Source organism: Heterocephalus glaber, unplaced genomic scaffold (assembly GCF_053883595.1).
Source record: "Heterocephalus glaber isolate CG9 unplaced genomic scaffold, H.glaber_assembly_v1.0 deba00001481, whole genome shotgun sequence".
NCBI lineage: Eukaryota > Metazoa > Chordata > Mammalia > Rodentia > Bathyergidae > Heterocephalus > Heterocephalus glaber.
The window spans coordinates 13,815,669-13,830,491 of NW_028258317.1; the positions used below are offsets into that span (position 1 = coordinate 13,815,669).

At 35.9% G+C, this 14,823-nt stretch overlaps 1 protein-coding gene across 8 annotated transcripts in view; it reads right to left on the reverse strand.

The window, feature by feature from the left end:
• Tdrd7 (tudor domain containing 7) overlaps positions 1-14,823 on the reverse strand; it is a 74,498-nt gene that overhangs the window by 49,085 nt on the left and 10,590 nt on the right. For all 8 annotated transcript variants that reach the window (XR_001182369.3, XR_002389439.2, XM_087183647.1 and 5 more), the window contains 4 exons: positions 12,261-12,402; positions 10,921-11,134; positions 8,973-9,046; positions 6,396-6,613 (listed from right to left, as the gene is read on the reverse strand). Coding sequence is in view for 6 of the 8 variants with exons in the window: in XM_087183647.1 (XP_087039773.1) it covers positions 6,396-6,613; positions 8,973-9,046; positions 10,921-11,134; positions 12,261-12,402 (648 nt within the window). In the remaining 2 variants the exon portion in view is untranslated. The remainder of the gene's footprint in view (positions 1-6,395; positions 6,614-8,972; positions 9,047-10,920; positions 11,135-12,260; positions 12,403-14,823) is intronic.

Here is a 14,823-nt window from a genome sequence, read left to right on the forward strand (position 1 = left end):
TAAATGTAACATATTCAGAAGAGGCTATAATTTTTCAGTTGATTGAGTTTAAGACAGTACAAAAGTTTGTGGCACATTTCACAGATTTAATCAAAGGTGAAGTTAGAAGCTCCTTCTTATAACCGCTGTTCACAAGCCATCTACCCAGAGAAACTTTCTTCACTATCTTGAATGAGTCATTTTATAGAATCTGTATTTTGAGGCAACATTCACTTCCATCCTTTTACCTAACAAAGACTTCACTGATGCTATCCTTAGGCACACACTGCAACTATCTATTTTAGAAAAAACTTCAGTCATTTTCCTTCATTGTTGGCCCAAGGTCAGACTGCTTGCTTACATGTTCCTTCAGAATAGTCTTCCCTGGTTAAGCACAGGCAGAGCCTTCTGGAATGATTGTGGCCAGTAGCTGTGGTGTTCACTGTGCATTCAAGGCTTTCCTCTTGCTCTCAGTAACTGTGGTAGGGGTGAGGACAGGAGAGGAATCCATTTTCTCCAATGGTAGAAACACTAATCTTGGAGTTTTGCACTTAAGACTTCATTTTCTCCACTGCTCCTACTTTTCAATTTAAACTTTGTTCTTCCCTCTTTAGCTTCTCATTTTTACTGAGGTAACTTCTTCTTTAAGGCTTTTAAAGCATGTCTCTGGTTCAGCAAGGGGTTTAGTCTGCTTTAAACTGGGCTACCTCTTAAAAACAGCAGCTGCCTTTATTAAGCACCTGCTGTTTCTAATATAGTTCTGGCAGCAACTTTCTGTCTTCTATCTCTTAATTTGCACAGCAGGCCTATCACATGAGTAGAATTAGTCATATTTTATAGTATGCTGAGGCTCTGGGAGGATCGTTTGCATGATGAAAGTTATCCAGTTAAGAAATGACAAGGGACAAACCTAACTCAACGTTCAAAGTCTATTGGATTTAGACCTTGTGGGTAGTTTGTACTTCAAGTTTCAAAACAGCAACACCACATTATTCCCAAGTTCTCTATTCTGGTTTTGCCACAGTGCTATTTCATCTTTCTCTTACTCAAATGTTCACTGAAATTAAATTTTTAAATTATTTAAAAATTTGTTCATTAGATGCTTCCTTTTAGTAGTGAAAAATTAGAAAAGAAATCAAGTTCCATAATTAAAATATTATGGCTATACTTCTAGGTCTTCAGTTTACTTTCAACACTCTTCTGTTGGCATTGGTGTATAGGCTGTATTCAATACCATTAGGATTGAGTAGTACTGGTGTTTATGTTCTACTTCTTTAGGAATCCAAATTGTTTGCTTTTAACCCAGAAACATCCTGGCTTTTAAAAGAGGCAATTCAATTTGCATGGGCTGAAAAGTGCTTTATTATTTTACATAATAATTTATACAATTAAAGTTAAGACAGATTCCTAAATATCTCAAATATGTTTTTAAAAATATGTAAGCAACAGAATTGTTGTTGTTTTGATATTTCAGAAACTGCTATTTTGATGCAATTCCAAATTTTAGATATTTTTTAAGAGTTTGAGATATTAGAGTATGAAACAACTTAAAATTCAATAATTTCCAATGGATAAAAATGATACATAACAAAAATACAGATTAACAGTAAAACATTTTATAGAAGGTATTAATAATTAGTATAACTAGGTATTTTTCCCCATTCACATTTTATGTTCTATAATTTTATTTTGTCTTTCACAAAATGTTATGTGCTATAATTAAGCCCTGGTGTGCCACTAGCCCAACTTAGAATGTTTCTCTGGCAGTCTTGCAGTCAGTCTTGGGGTCACATGCAGGAACTCTTCTCAGCTGGATGCACCTAGTCCAACTCCAAAAGGAGCCTCTCACTTCACACTGCTTCAGGCCAGAAAATGAATGAAGACAGATATGCTGGCCAAGGCAGGAGTGGAGAAGTTTCTCCAGTATGTTTCAGAGCAGAGAATTTTGACCAAAACTCTGATGTTCAACAGTCATTGTTGCAAGATTTGGAATTTTCCTAGAAATCAAAGTCGGTCAGAGGCCAGCACGGTAGATAACCTCAAGGGAGGGATGTGCTGGTCTTCAACAAATGTTGATTCTTTAATGAAATGTTTGCCTCTTCAGCTTCTTTCTGAGCCACTCTCTTCTTGAACTTTTTTCACCTTCCTGAAAATGTCACATTTTTCCGTCTTAGGGATTTGGCTCAGCTTTCTTTTACCTGAGGTCTTCCTCCTACCCTTCTTGCCTAACTCATATCAACTCATTGGTCAGGTTTCATAGCCACCCTCTGGGTGGCTTTTCTGGACTCATTAGACTAAGCTGAGTCCTTTTGTTTACATGTTCCTCTCCGGCCCCCTCCACTCTCTCATCCTGCCCTTCTCTTTTATAATAATCCCTGGTTTTCTCCACTGGACAGAAAGTTCGATAGGGACAAGGACCATGTCTGGCTTGTCTTCTATTCAATCCTTAGCACCCAGGTCAGAGGCTGGTACACAGAAGCATTTTATAAATACCAGTCAAATATAACAGGTTAAGTATATTATTAGTAAGAACACTACTCTGTAACAGCCAAGAGATGTTACTGTCCTTCTCCCAGGACTCAATGGGAACTCTTATCCTTGGCCTGTAAGCTTACTGCACTGGGATCTTTGCAATTCCCAATTCCCTCACAAGCTGCCTAGGAACACCAAAAACCTGGTTCATCATTTGCCAATGATTCTATTTTCTCTTTAACTTTCAAACAGTATTTTTGGCTGCCTGAGGGATCTAAACAGTTAAGAACAACAGATTCAAACCATCCTCTACATGCTTCAGAATGTTATGGAGCATCCTTGTGATACAGTGGATTAGAACTTCCAAGAAGGTAAAATTTCAAGAATTGCTATTTGGCCTTGAGATGCTGCCCATTCTGATATTCAAAGGGAAATCCCTGCAAGTGGCTTTTTTTAAAATTATTTTTTTGGTACTGGGGATCGAACTCTGGTCCTTTCACCTGCAAGGCAGGCAATGGAACCACTGAGATAAATCCCTGGCAGTGGCTTTTTTTTTTTTAGCTGGTAGGACTATGGATAATTTTTATTTCTTCATAAATTAAATTTTCAATTTTTTTACATAAAATGTTTTATATAATTGAAGGAGAAAATACATTTAAAAAATACACTGCACTTGGATTTCTTCTTGAGTTCATGACAAGCCATATAGACAGATATCCATTACCAAGTTCCTTCTTATCCTATATTTTCTGCACACCTTTGAGACTGTGTGCCTAAGTAATAACATCAACACTAGGTATGCTATTTTTCTGCCTTTAAACCAAGTAAAACCAAGTTAGAAAAGAGAGAAAACAATCACAGTACAACTATTTAAAGCTGTTTAAAAGCAACCATGGTATAACTGTTTAAAACTGTTTAACAATAATAGGCTATTAAGAATATTGTAAGGTTTAAAAATCAGTTTTGAAAAATACCAATAGGCATCAATATGACTGACAGTTTGGAGTATCCTAGATACAATCCCTCACTAAGCAAATCATCACCTCATAATTGGTAGTGATCATGCCTAAATAGTTCTCCTTGAAGCTGAGAGACCAGATGTAGACAAGGAAGGTATATTGTTTTTCTGCTTCCTGTACCACCTTCACTGATCACACAGAAAACAATAAGGCAATAAAAGCAAATTCAAGTGCTGCAAAAAGCAACAACAAAACGTATCAGTTGTTTCAGCACCTGACACGAGGTAATCATTCAATTTAGGTAACACTCTCTCACTTAGATACTCCCTCACTTGCCACCTCAGCAAGAGATATTCTGGAACTTTGTAGACATTTGTAGAGCAGCAAGGATGAAAATTTCCCCCAAAGTAATAAACTGAGCTATACAAATACTAGTAATTATCATAGAATCCAAAAGCCCAGAAACATAATAAATTAAAAACATATTAAGAGGGGTTGAAGGGAGGGCAGGGGAATGGGGAAAAAATAAGAACCAGGAGAGATTATGTAAAGGCGCAAATTTCCAATGATGAATGTCATTATATTGTATACCTAAAATGTACCAATAAAATTCATTAAAAATATTAAATTTATTTTTAAAATTTTTACAAAGACTTCTTTATGAAAGCTTAGCAGCAAATAAAATATACATCTTGACAATAAAAAGACTCTAAGTGCATTGAAAATTTCATACAAAGTTCATGAATGTCTATGGATTTAAAAAATAAACTATAATCATTCCAAGAAGGGCTAGTGCCTTGAATTTTCAAATTTTTGAGCAGTCTAATGAAACGTCCTCAAAAGTTCCCTCAAGAACAAGGTTATCTGAAAGGATATGGCAATAGTGATGAATCTGTGCACAGTGAGAAAATTCTTTCCTAAATGGGGTAAAAATGCAATGTATTGAAAAGCAACCTTGGGAATTCTCATTATAAGAGTAAGTTCTACATTTCACAAATCATAGGTGACATTTTTATGAACATTAAATAAGAACCTTTTTTAGCAAGAATTTGTAAATAGGAGAACAGAGCCATATTCTAGAGTTTGACATTCCTTCTTGTTTTTCTCCTTTATTCTGTGTATTCTAACATTTGTTCATTGACCAAATAATTTTTTCCATGTCTTTTTCTCTCACTAGGTTCCAAGTGTCTTAATTACCTGTGTTCTTAGCACCTAAGGCAGTGACTGCCACATGCAGGTGCACAATAAATGGTTTTATGGATAGGATGGATAGATGAACGAATGACTCTTGCAAAGAAATGGGCATGGGGCTTAAATGGGGTGACAGCGGTCTAGAAGAAAAAGAGGTTGCAAAAATACATACTTTCTTAGGCCAAGTGCTTATGAAGAAGGAGTAGCCTATAATTTGCCCAACAGGTTTGAGGGCCAGAATACATATTAAAGAAATAAAGCCCTCTCTCAAAACACATACTCCTTATACATATTAATTCTATAAACTTAGAAGCACCAAATAGTTGTTAATGCCACCATTTAGGACAGTTATACTTTGAATATATTTTATGTGAACAGAAACATTAAGAAATATCTAAAAGTTAGTTGGGTTTAAGAATCTAGTTGTCTCATTAAATGTTCAAAAAAAGTGCATCTGAACTTGTACTAAATACTGCAATGTCCCTTTATAAAAAGTCAGACTAGCCAGGGATTTAGCTCAGTGGTTTTGCCACCTGCTGCGCAAGCGTAAGGACCTGAGTTCGATCCCCGGTACAAAAAAAAGTCAGACTAAAACTGACAATTATACAGCAAAGCCTGACATTTGGATATTGTGAAGTTTTTTCATAAATCATAGAAATTAGTATATGGCTGTAGTTTAGCTTTTTAGGTAAAAGGTATGTTTCATTAGTGCATTTCTTACTGCTGATCACTGTAAAAATATGAATCAGCTTTCCATTTCTTATGCAGGTCATGATTAACTTGTAGAGTAGAATACAATCACTTGTGCTATATTTTTAATTTTCTAAAGCACCTTGATGACAGTGAGTGTTCAGTGGTGAAGCATCCTCAAAAATTTTTTGTCAAGTCCTAAGTTGATAGCTTAAAGTCAAAAGTAAAATTATAGTTTATTAGGACTTGGTGTAAAGAAGTCCCTTCTCTCCTACCCAAAGGGATACTGCAGTTATATCACATACCCAGTAGGCACCACAATGAAGATCAGAGCTTATACTTAAGGTTTTATACAAACTAGTCCCTCAGTAAATGCAAATTTAACAAGAAAATTAGACATGTCATATGTTTAAAATGCTCATAGCAAACAATCATTTTGCATTCCTGCAAATAAAATTATTTTATACTGTAAAAAAAAAAAGAATCTAGTTGTCTCCATATCTGGCTGAACTAAAATTTCTAATAAACAATTCTGATCCATCATCTTATTATAATCATAAACTCCCAAGTAGGAACAGGCATGGAAGTTGATAAATCATTTTCAATTAGAAATTTTCACTCTGAAGACAGTTTATAAAAATTAAGTATGAATACTGTATTACTTTCAAAAGACACAAAGTACTATGTAAATAATTAGCCAAAATAACTAAAATTTGCTTAGCTGAAAATCCTTAAAAATGGTCAAGAATTAAGTGTATAAAAGTTGAAGCTAGTAATAATTACTGTCCTCCAGTGTTTATTGGTAGCAGTTCAATCAATACAAAGAGGTATATATACATAATAAACATTAAATACACTTTTAAAATAATTTAAAACAAAATGTATAACAGCAACAATTAAAACACACAGAGTCCTCAACCTTGACATACTTCTCGAATGAATAAGAACACATATGTGTTAATCTTAGAGATAAAGATTAACGAGGCAACATACATAAAGTGCTTCGTGTCCCCTGGAGAAAAGGTTTTATGACCAGTAACTCAAAATCCGAAAGCTGGGCAGGGAGGAGACATCAGAAAGGAAGAACAAAGAAAAAAAACGTACCGTACAAATATGAGGCCAGTGTTCAAATAGTTGTAAAATTCCTTGATTAAGGTCTTCTTTATATAACTCTTTGTAAAAATGTGGAAGCTTAGATATCCAAATGCCATTGTTATGCTTGTTTAGTATATCCTTTATGCGATTTTGAACCTCATCCATTTTGTAAGTGTGAGAGGCAGGAGGCGTGACATTTGTTTTTTCAACAGTCTTATTTAAATTATCTTTAAATTAAAAAATGATAGAATTAACCAAAATACTTAACATGGTAGATTATCCCCATTACGTAGCATTTGTGTCTCAGGCTTTGCTATTCTGTGAGCTTGTGGGGGCCAAGGGTCTTAGCAGGGGGGCAGGATTAAGGAAGACAGCACCCCGACAACCTCATTACATTAATCCAGAAATACCAGCCATGTCAAGAGACATCCGAGAGGGAACTTAGCTCCCTTATTTTGCCAGGCTACTTTAAACATCAAAATTATCTTTCTAGGTAAAGAATAATAAAATTTATTGCTTAATGATTTTCTACTTGCAACTAAGGAAAGTAACACTTTGGATAACATACACATATATACAATGCTGAATTTAAAGCTATATTCTACAAAGCATAAAAATAATGCCTCAATAGTAAGGCTGAAGAACATTTAACAGAAGCTGTCCAGGTTTTAAGGTCATGATTATTTTCCCCCTTTATTAATGAAAATAAATAATTTAGCAATACACAGAAGATACAAAAATCATCCTAGCTTCAATTTATAAACATGAATAAATGGTTTAGATCCTACAGATAAGTAATACCAATTTTTAAATTTCCCCAATATTTATTTTTCATAAGTATATTCTGGCTAGCTTTTTTATTCACTTTCTAAAAAAAATTTAAAACTCAGGATACTTGAATTCACATCCTAAGACAAAGAAATCTCAGTGTTCACTATAGCTGAAAGCTCTGATATTTTAAGAACTATGAAATTCATCCTCTTCAAAACTCCTCTGGGATACAGGTCAGAGTACATTAAAATTATCATCAGTGTGCAAAATAATTCATATTTTACAGATGGTATTTCTGCTGAGATTCAGTAATTTTATTTTTAATTAGGCAATAGGGACATATAGTCCTGCCTGGGGGCAGTGGCCTCTGTGAAGGCCAGGAAGCCAAAGGGAACTACTCCATGAGGATGCTTGGACACCAATTCATGACGACCTGGCCTTGCCAGACTTGGGCGCAGAGAACAGAAGAATCCAGAAAGGGATGGAGAAGGAGGAAATGATGAGCTTCTCAAAAGTGGCCAGACCCCTTAATGACAGAGTCAGCAGGTGACTTGTGGTTGAGTTTGCAAATTCACCTGCTCTGTGGGGCCGCTACAGGCACCCTGAGCTCCTGAGCCCCATGTCAAGCAAATTAAGGAAGTCAATGCTGTTAGCATGTAGGAGAAGTTGTGTACATGTGTACATTTCAGCTCTTCCAGTGAACAGCAATCCTCTGGAAATGAGTCCTCGATTGTACAGAAAAAAGCATGTATGAATTTAAGCCGCTAAAAGGGTATATGACTTTACTAACTAGTCAAGAGCTCAGAAAATGCATAGGTAAAAATAAGCCATATAAACAAAAATCATATTATTCAATTAATTTCCATGAGAAATATAGGAAATGTGTTCTTACGGAAAAAATGCAGCAAACATGTAAAATTACATTCATATTTCATACACTATGAGCACTTATTCTGAAAATACTATATACCTCTGGCTGAATCTTCATTTACACATTGGAGAAAATGAAATACTGAGTGGGTGAATTTCTAACCTTCAGATTATTGACTTTATTCTCTGTTGTATTGTTTTCTTAATAGCCTTTTCGGAGGGCCTGGGATTTAGCTCAGTGGTTCCACCGCCTGCCTCACAAGCGCAAGGACCCAAGTTCAATCCCCGGTACCACAAAAAAAAAAAAAAATAGCCTTTTTGGACTTTATAACCTAAGGAGCTATTTATATTCATATTTAGATGCTTAATGGTCACTGCACACCATTTAGGATGCCAGCTTTTAAGCAGAGGCGTTATCTGAAATTTGTTCATGAGTTAAAGCCCCATATCTATATATGCTGAATCTAGAGCATGAGTTTTCTTTTTTTATTGTTTTTTGTTTTTGGTACCGAGGATCGAACTCAGGACCTTGTGCTTACGAGGCAGGCCAGGCAGCAGAACCACTGACCTAAATCCCCGGCTGCATGAATTTTCTTTAAGTAAGGCCTCAGACTACAAAGTCTTATGGGCTTATCCCCTAATGAGGGAGAGGACGAGGAGATACACAAGGGACACGGGTGTGAAACAGAGGAGGTCTAGGGTGAGAAAGGTCCCAACTCAGAATAGTGATGATATCCTTGGAAGCATTATTTTGTCTTAAGATCACTCAACTTGATTTAAAGAAATTAGAAAAGAAAGGAAGAGAGGTACACTCCAAGTAGAAAGTGAGAGCAAGTGTCAAAGGCTATAAACTTTGTAGTATATACAAAGGTATATACTATACTTTTCTTGGGGCCCGAGGCTCCAGAAGCCAGTATGTATCATGAAGATATTTGGAAAACATACCACTCACTTCCTTAGTACAGGTTCTTGAGACATGCATCTGAAAAGGTGGTGGGTGGGGTGCCTTGGAGCTAAACCTAAGATGTAAAAGAATACCAAGTTTTAAACAACATATTTTTTCATTTACAATTAAGTCATAAAAATATTCCAAAATCAGAAAAAATGAAAATGACATATAACATAATCTCACCTTACATATTTACTCAGAAAAAAGTATGCTACCAGCTAAACCTTAACAAGACATTTGACAGTCTCTTTTGGAACCTGGACATCCCACTTTCAACTAATCACCTTTAGGCATTAGCAAAACAGAATAAATGAAACCATGAAAAGGATAAATAGTTGACAATAAAGACTGTTTTGGAATACAACCAAAAACTGAAGGAATTGCACTACCAGAGTTTGAAATGCATTACAAAGTCATGTCATTTAAAATACAGTAATTGGACAGGTAAGTAAAATAGTAGAGAGCTGAGAAACTTAAGAAATTTACATTGTATCTTAGCATATAATAAAAGTGGTATTTCAAAGCAAACAGGAAAGATTGCTCAAATAACTGAAAAGGAAACAGATCCTTACCTCATGTCTTTACTAAATAATTTTTTAGAAATGATACTGGATATAAATAAGAAGATTTTTCCAAATATGAGGACAAATAACACCCCCACACGTCTTTTTCCTTCACTAGATACCTCTTAATTATTTGTGCTCCCAGGGGTTAGTGCATGCAAGGGAGAGTGAATGTTAGAAGAATGTCTGACTCAATCAATGATGGTGTGGCCAGCACAATTTTTTAATACTATGAAAGACTGAAAATTAGATCTATTCTTTAAAATGAAGTATATTTCCTTATAATATTTTAATTCTGAAAGAAATGCTTAGGTTGTAGGCTATCAGTAAAAACTTACTTAGTATGTACAATTATAACATCATATTTCTGCATTAACATGTAACAGAAAATGCTAAAAATACACTACTTTCTACCAAATTTCTTTAAAAATTAGTTCTTCTTAAATATTCTAGTATCTGGAGGGAACATTCCTGGGGAAAATGAAATAGAATTTTTAAACAATGACTTAAAGTGTGACAGGACAAGTCTGTTGTGAAAAGACACAAATTTTAAAGCTGGAATGACAGAAGAATGGGATGTCAACTCATCTACATCAAGGATCAGCATGCTTTTTTGGAAAGGGTCCAACAGTACATATTTCAGGCTTTGCTGACCATCCACGCTCTGCACAACCAGTCAACTATGGCACTGAAATGCAAAAGCAGCTACAGGCAATTTGGAAACAGGATATAGTTGTGTTTCTATAAAACTGCATGTACAAAAACAGGCAGCAGGCCTCAACTGGCCCAAGGATTGTAGTTAGCTGGCCTCTTGGCTACCAGATAAAACCATATAATTTAGACCCAGAAAGGCTCATCTAGTTTCACATTTTCACTGAGCAAAAAGGAAACCACAGACCCGAAAGATAAAACTTTAATTTATTTTCCCTAGCTAGTGAATGGCAGCTCCTAAACTAAGGCTTTTAGGTTCTTATGACTGCTAGCCCAGTAGTCTTATCCAAGGACATCTGACATTATGACATAATTATGGACACAATTACTGGGGCAAAAATCAAGTGTACAATTCAATCAGATTTCACTTAGGACTCTTAAAATTAATTGTAAGAAAATGTTTTCAGAAAAAATAGTAAAGTGGTATCTTAGAACAACTTATGAGAGCTTTTAGAATGAATTTTACAAAGAGAGATTACCAGCAGAGCTACGGAATGGAGGCACATTTAGAGAGTAACAGGCAGCCAGGAAAAGCGCACTTTTGTATCACATACGCACTTGTATTGGCCAAAATAGAAACTCTGTTATTAATATGAATACAAATTTTTTAAACATTTATTATCCTAGGTTCACCAAACTTCACTTTTTAGTCAGATAAAGTCTGAAATACCTGCTGTTGGTAGACATGGTCACATGCCTCTGCATTGGAATGTCTTTGAATACTTTATTTCCAACAGTCCTGTGCACTGGGTAAGGTGGCATTTCGGCATCAAACTTAATCCCAAGAGAATTTCCTTTGTCTCTTAACAGTGTTGGATTGGATTTTTTGCTGACAGAAAAAGCTGAAGCAAGTTCTGGTTGTCTGAGGGTTGCTTTTGGTTTTCCTATGAAGTCAGGCATACATAATGGAATCAGTTGACTACCCCAAACCCTAGTTTTATTATGCCACTCTCCTGACCAGATGGTTTCTGAGGGTCTCTATTCTCAAAACTGTCTGTAATAACACAAGAAGGAGCTCCTGGGGGACTGGTGAGAGGGAAGAAGAGTTCTGGGAGCATTTAGATGAAGAGATTCTTCACCTGTTAGATTCCAGTTATTTGCCTGGTACACATGAACTTAACACTTCTGCTGCAGACACTTTACATTCTCACCAACACGGGAGTCCTTCCATTTCTTCTTCATCAATCTAAATTCTACCTACCAATTGAGATCTGGGCTCAAGCCTTCCTTTCACCATAAAGCCCTCCATTTCCATTCTCACTCACAATGATCACTGCCTTGTCTAAAATGCTCATGCTAGCACTTAGTCATCTACTGTTTTATATTATCATTATTTCTTGAGAATTTAGTTTTAGGACTGTAAGCTCCCTGAGATAAGTTTTCAGTATACTAGGCTGAGTTGCCCGTAGCACTTTTTCATATTATATAATTCATATTTTTCTGAAAATGGTATTATCCCAAAAGACATAATTGCTAAGAAGACATTAAATCATAGGTTCTTGGTTCATCCAATATTCTGGAGGTTGCTTCCTTTCAACTTGCTTTTTTTTTTTTGGTACCGGGGATCAAACTCGGGACCTTGTAGTTTCAAGGCAGGTGGCAGAACCATTGTGCTAAATCCCTGGCCCAATCATTTCTTTTTTTTTTTTTTTTGGTACCAGGGATCAAACTCAGGACCTTGTGCTTATGAGGCAGGTGGTGGAACCACTGAGCTAAATCTCTGGCCCCTCCTTTCAAATACCTAAAAAAACAAAACCAAACCTTGCCATCACAAACAGTGAAAATCTGCTGAGTTACTTCACACTGCGTAATTGTTTCATTTTGTTAATTATGCTTATCATGTTCACTTAATCATTAAAAGGAAAAAAGCTAGGTCCCAGTTTTTCTCCTGACACAGGGATGTTAACAAATCCATGTATTTATTGTGAATACAAACAGCATTTCCATAATTCTTTGTGAAAATAAATTCATGAACAGGTTTTAAATTTTTAGCATATAAAAAAACCCTACCTTCTAGAAAAAATGGCATGGTTTTCTTCACTCTCATCTGACAATTAACTTGCCGCCCAGTTTTCCTTTTAGAACTCCTCTGACGAGCCACAAGCTGAGCAATCCTTGCAGTTTCTGTGCAGGTCACAGCATGGCAGGTAATCTATTCATGAGGGGCAGAGCAAGAGGAGAAATACTTCTCAGAGTCAGTGTTTCCCAGAGGTCAATTTGTAAAAGTGGGTGAGCGCCCAAGTCCAAAATCAAATTGTATGCAAATATTCATATATCCTTCTCCTTGATAATGTTAGAATAAAAATATGTATTTTCTACAAAGAAATCAAGAATAACCTAGTACACTAAATAATCTTTCTCCAAATTGAAATTTTCATTTATTCCTTAAAGTATTTATTCACCATCTACAATGTACCAGGTACTGTAGGATTAATGGACAAACCAAAAGAAATTCATCATCTGAATGTATTAGGTCATAAAACCCACAAGATATACCTTATCCCCATTTTACACATGGAGAGGCAGAGGCTCAGTACAGTTAAGTAACTTTCCAAATCACACAGCAAGACTATCTCTTTGAGTCCAAAGTAGTTTCATAACTACTACACTGTACTGTTTCCAAGACCACTAAAGCCTAGGCAAGACTAGGCTTATAACGGAACAACTGGGTGACTTTGGGCAAATCTCAGTAAGGTATTCTCAGTTGTAAGGCAGGGGTGGTTTAGACCTGTTTTTCTGAATCTTGGTTACTGAAGCCATGCAATTCCATGGGGGTTTCAGGGGCCACCACTAATAGGAGTGTGAAGGCGAAGCAGGATAGATAGGGCCCCCTAGACCCTCCACATCTGCTTAAAACACAGCAGCTCAGCCTTGTATCACTTAAAATTAGTATGATAGGTAGAATATTAGGGAAAAGATTTGAAACATCAGGACTTTTTGGACTAGATCTCTAAAGTCCTATTTACTTTTCAAGTCTTTGACTCTAAGTTCAAATCAACAACAGAAAAATGATGAGGATTTATAGTGCAGCTAAAACATGTTCCTAGAGTCTCTGGCCCAGTATTTCTATTCCTGAGAATATAATTCAAAAGAAAAAAATGTTCAATGGGGGATACTTTAATAGTCAAAACCTGGAAACATTTAAAATGTCCAAAATAAAGGAACAAAGAATTAAGTAACAGCAACCATATAAAGTATTATTAATTTATTAATTAATTTGGACATTTGGTCATTCATACACAAATATTAAATACATATTTATTTATTTAAATTTTTATTTTATTGGTACACTTTTGGTATACGATATAATGACATTCATCACTGGGAATTTGTACCTTTACATAATCTCTCTTGGTTCTTATTTTTTCTCCCTTCCCCTACCCTCCCTTCAACCCCTCCATCCCTCCAAAATACATATTTATTAAGTATGAAATGGTGAGGGAAAAAAAAGTCCTTCATCCTCAAGAAACACATGAAGGGAAAAAAAGCAAAAATACTAAATGGAAAACACTGTGCTAAGTGTATTTTGGATGTACTGCAAGATACAAATAGAAAGGTGGGCTTAAATCTGTCTGGGAGGACAAGGGATATTAAAGAATGTTTTACTATTAATAGAGTATTTAATTGATTTCTATTTTCTTTTGTAAAAATTATTGGATGAGGTGAACTTCCCTTTTTTTTTTTTTTGGTACCGGGGATCGAACTTGGTTCCTTGCGTTTGCGGGGCAGACGGTGGAACCACTGAGCTAAATCCCCGGCCCTGAACTTCCCTTTTTATGGATCTCCCAATCCTAACTGCATTTTCCTCCCCACCAACTCCCAGAGGAAACAATATGATAAGTTTTGGTGAGGAACATACCTGCCCTGTTCCATATATTTACATATGTAGAAATGTACCCAAGAAACTACAGTATTTTGTGGGAGGGAAGACAGGCCTTTTTGTTTGTCTTTTGGGTGGTTTGTCTACACCTATCATATTGTACAATGAGTAGACACCAAGAAATGAAACTACTGAGAGACAGTGAAAGTGCAAATATTTACCTGCTGCCACCAAATGGCCCGTATTATACACAAAGTATTTTCTCCTGGGGAAGCTAAAGGATTTGCAGTGGTAGATTAACATGATCATATTTCTGTGAGGGAGAGGAAAAGCTAGAGAATAAGGGGACTGAGACAGGGAGAACTGTTAGGGAGACTCTATAATAGTAAAGTAGTGAGTGACCAACTAGGGAATGAGCTAGGTCCAGGTGGCAAGAATTATTATAAAGGCAGTCAAATGATGAGAATTTAAAACTGCCTATTAGATCTGGTGATAAGAAGGTCATTAGTGAAGTGATCTTGGCAAAAACAGTTGTAGCAGGTTTGTAAAGGGCAGGAAAGATGTGTATGCACTGAAAGTCCTAGGACAGCTATTTTGTTTTGATGCTGAATTTAGGCAAACTTCAACTTAAATTTTTTTATTTAGAGTGGTTAAAATCTTATTTTCACAATGAAAAAATGTGAGGGATAAAATAAGACACTGGAACCTAGGCTGTGCTTCTGATCACTTAGTGGTACTTATCACTTTGACTTT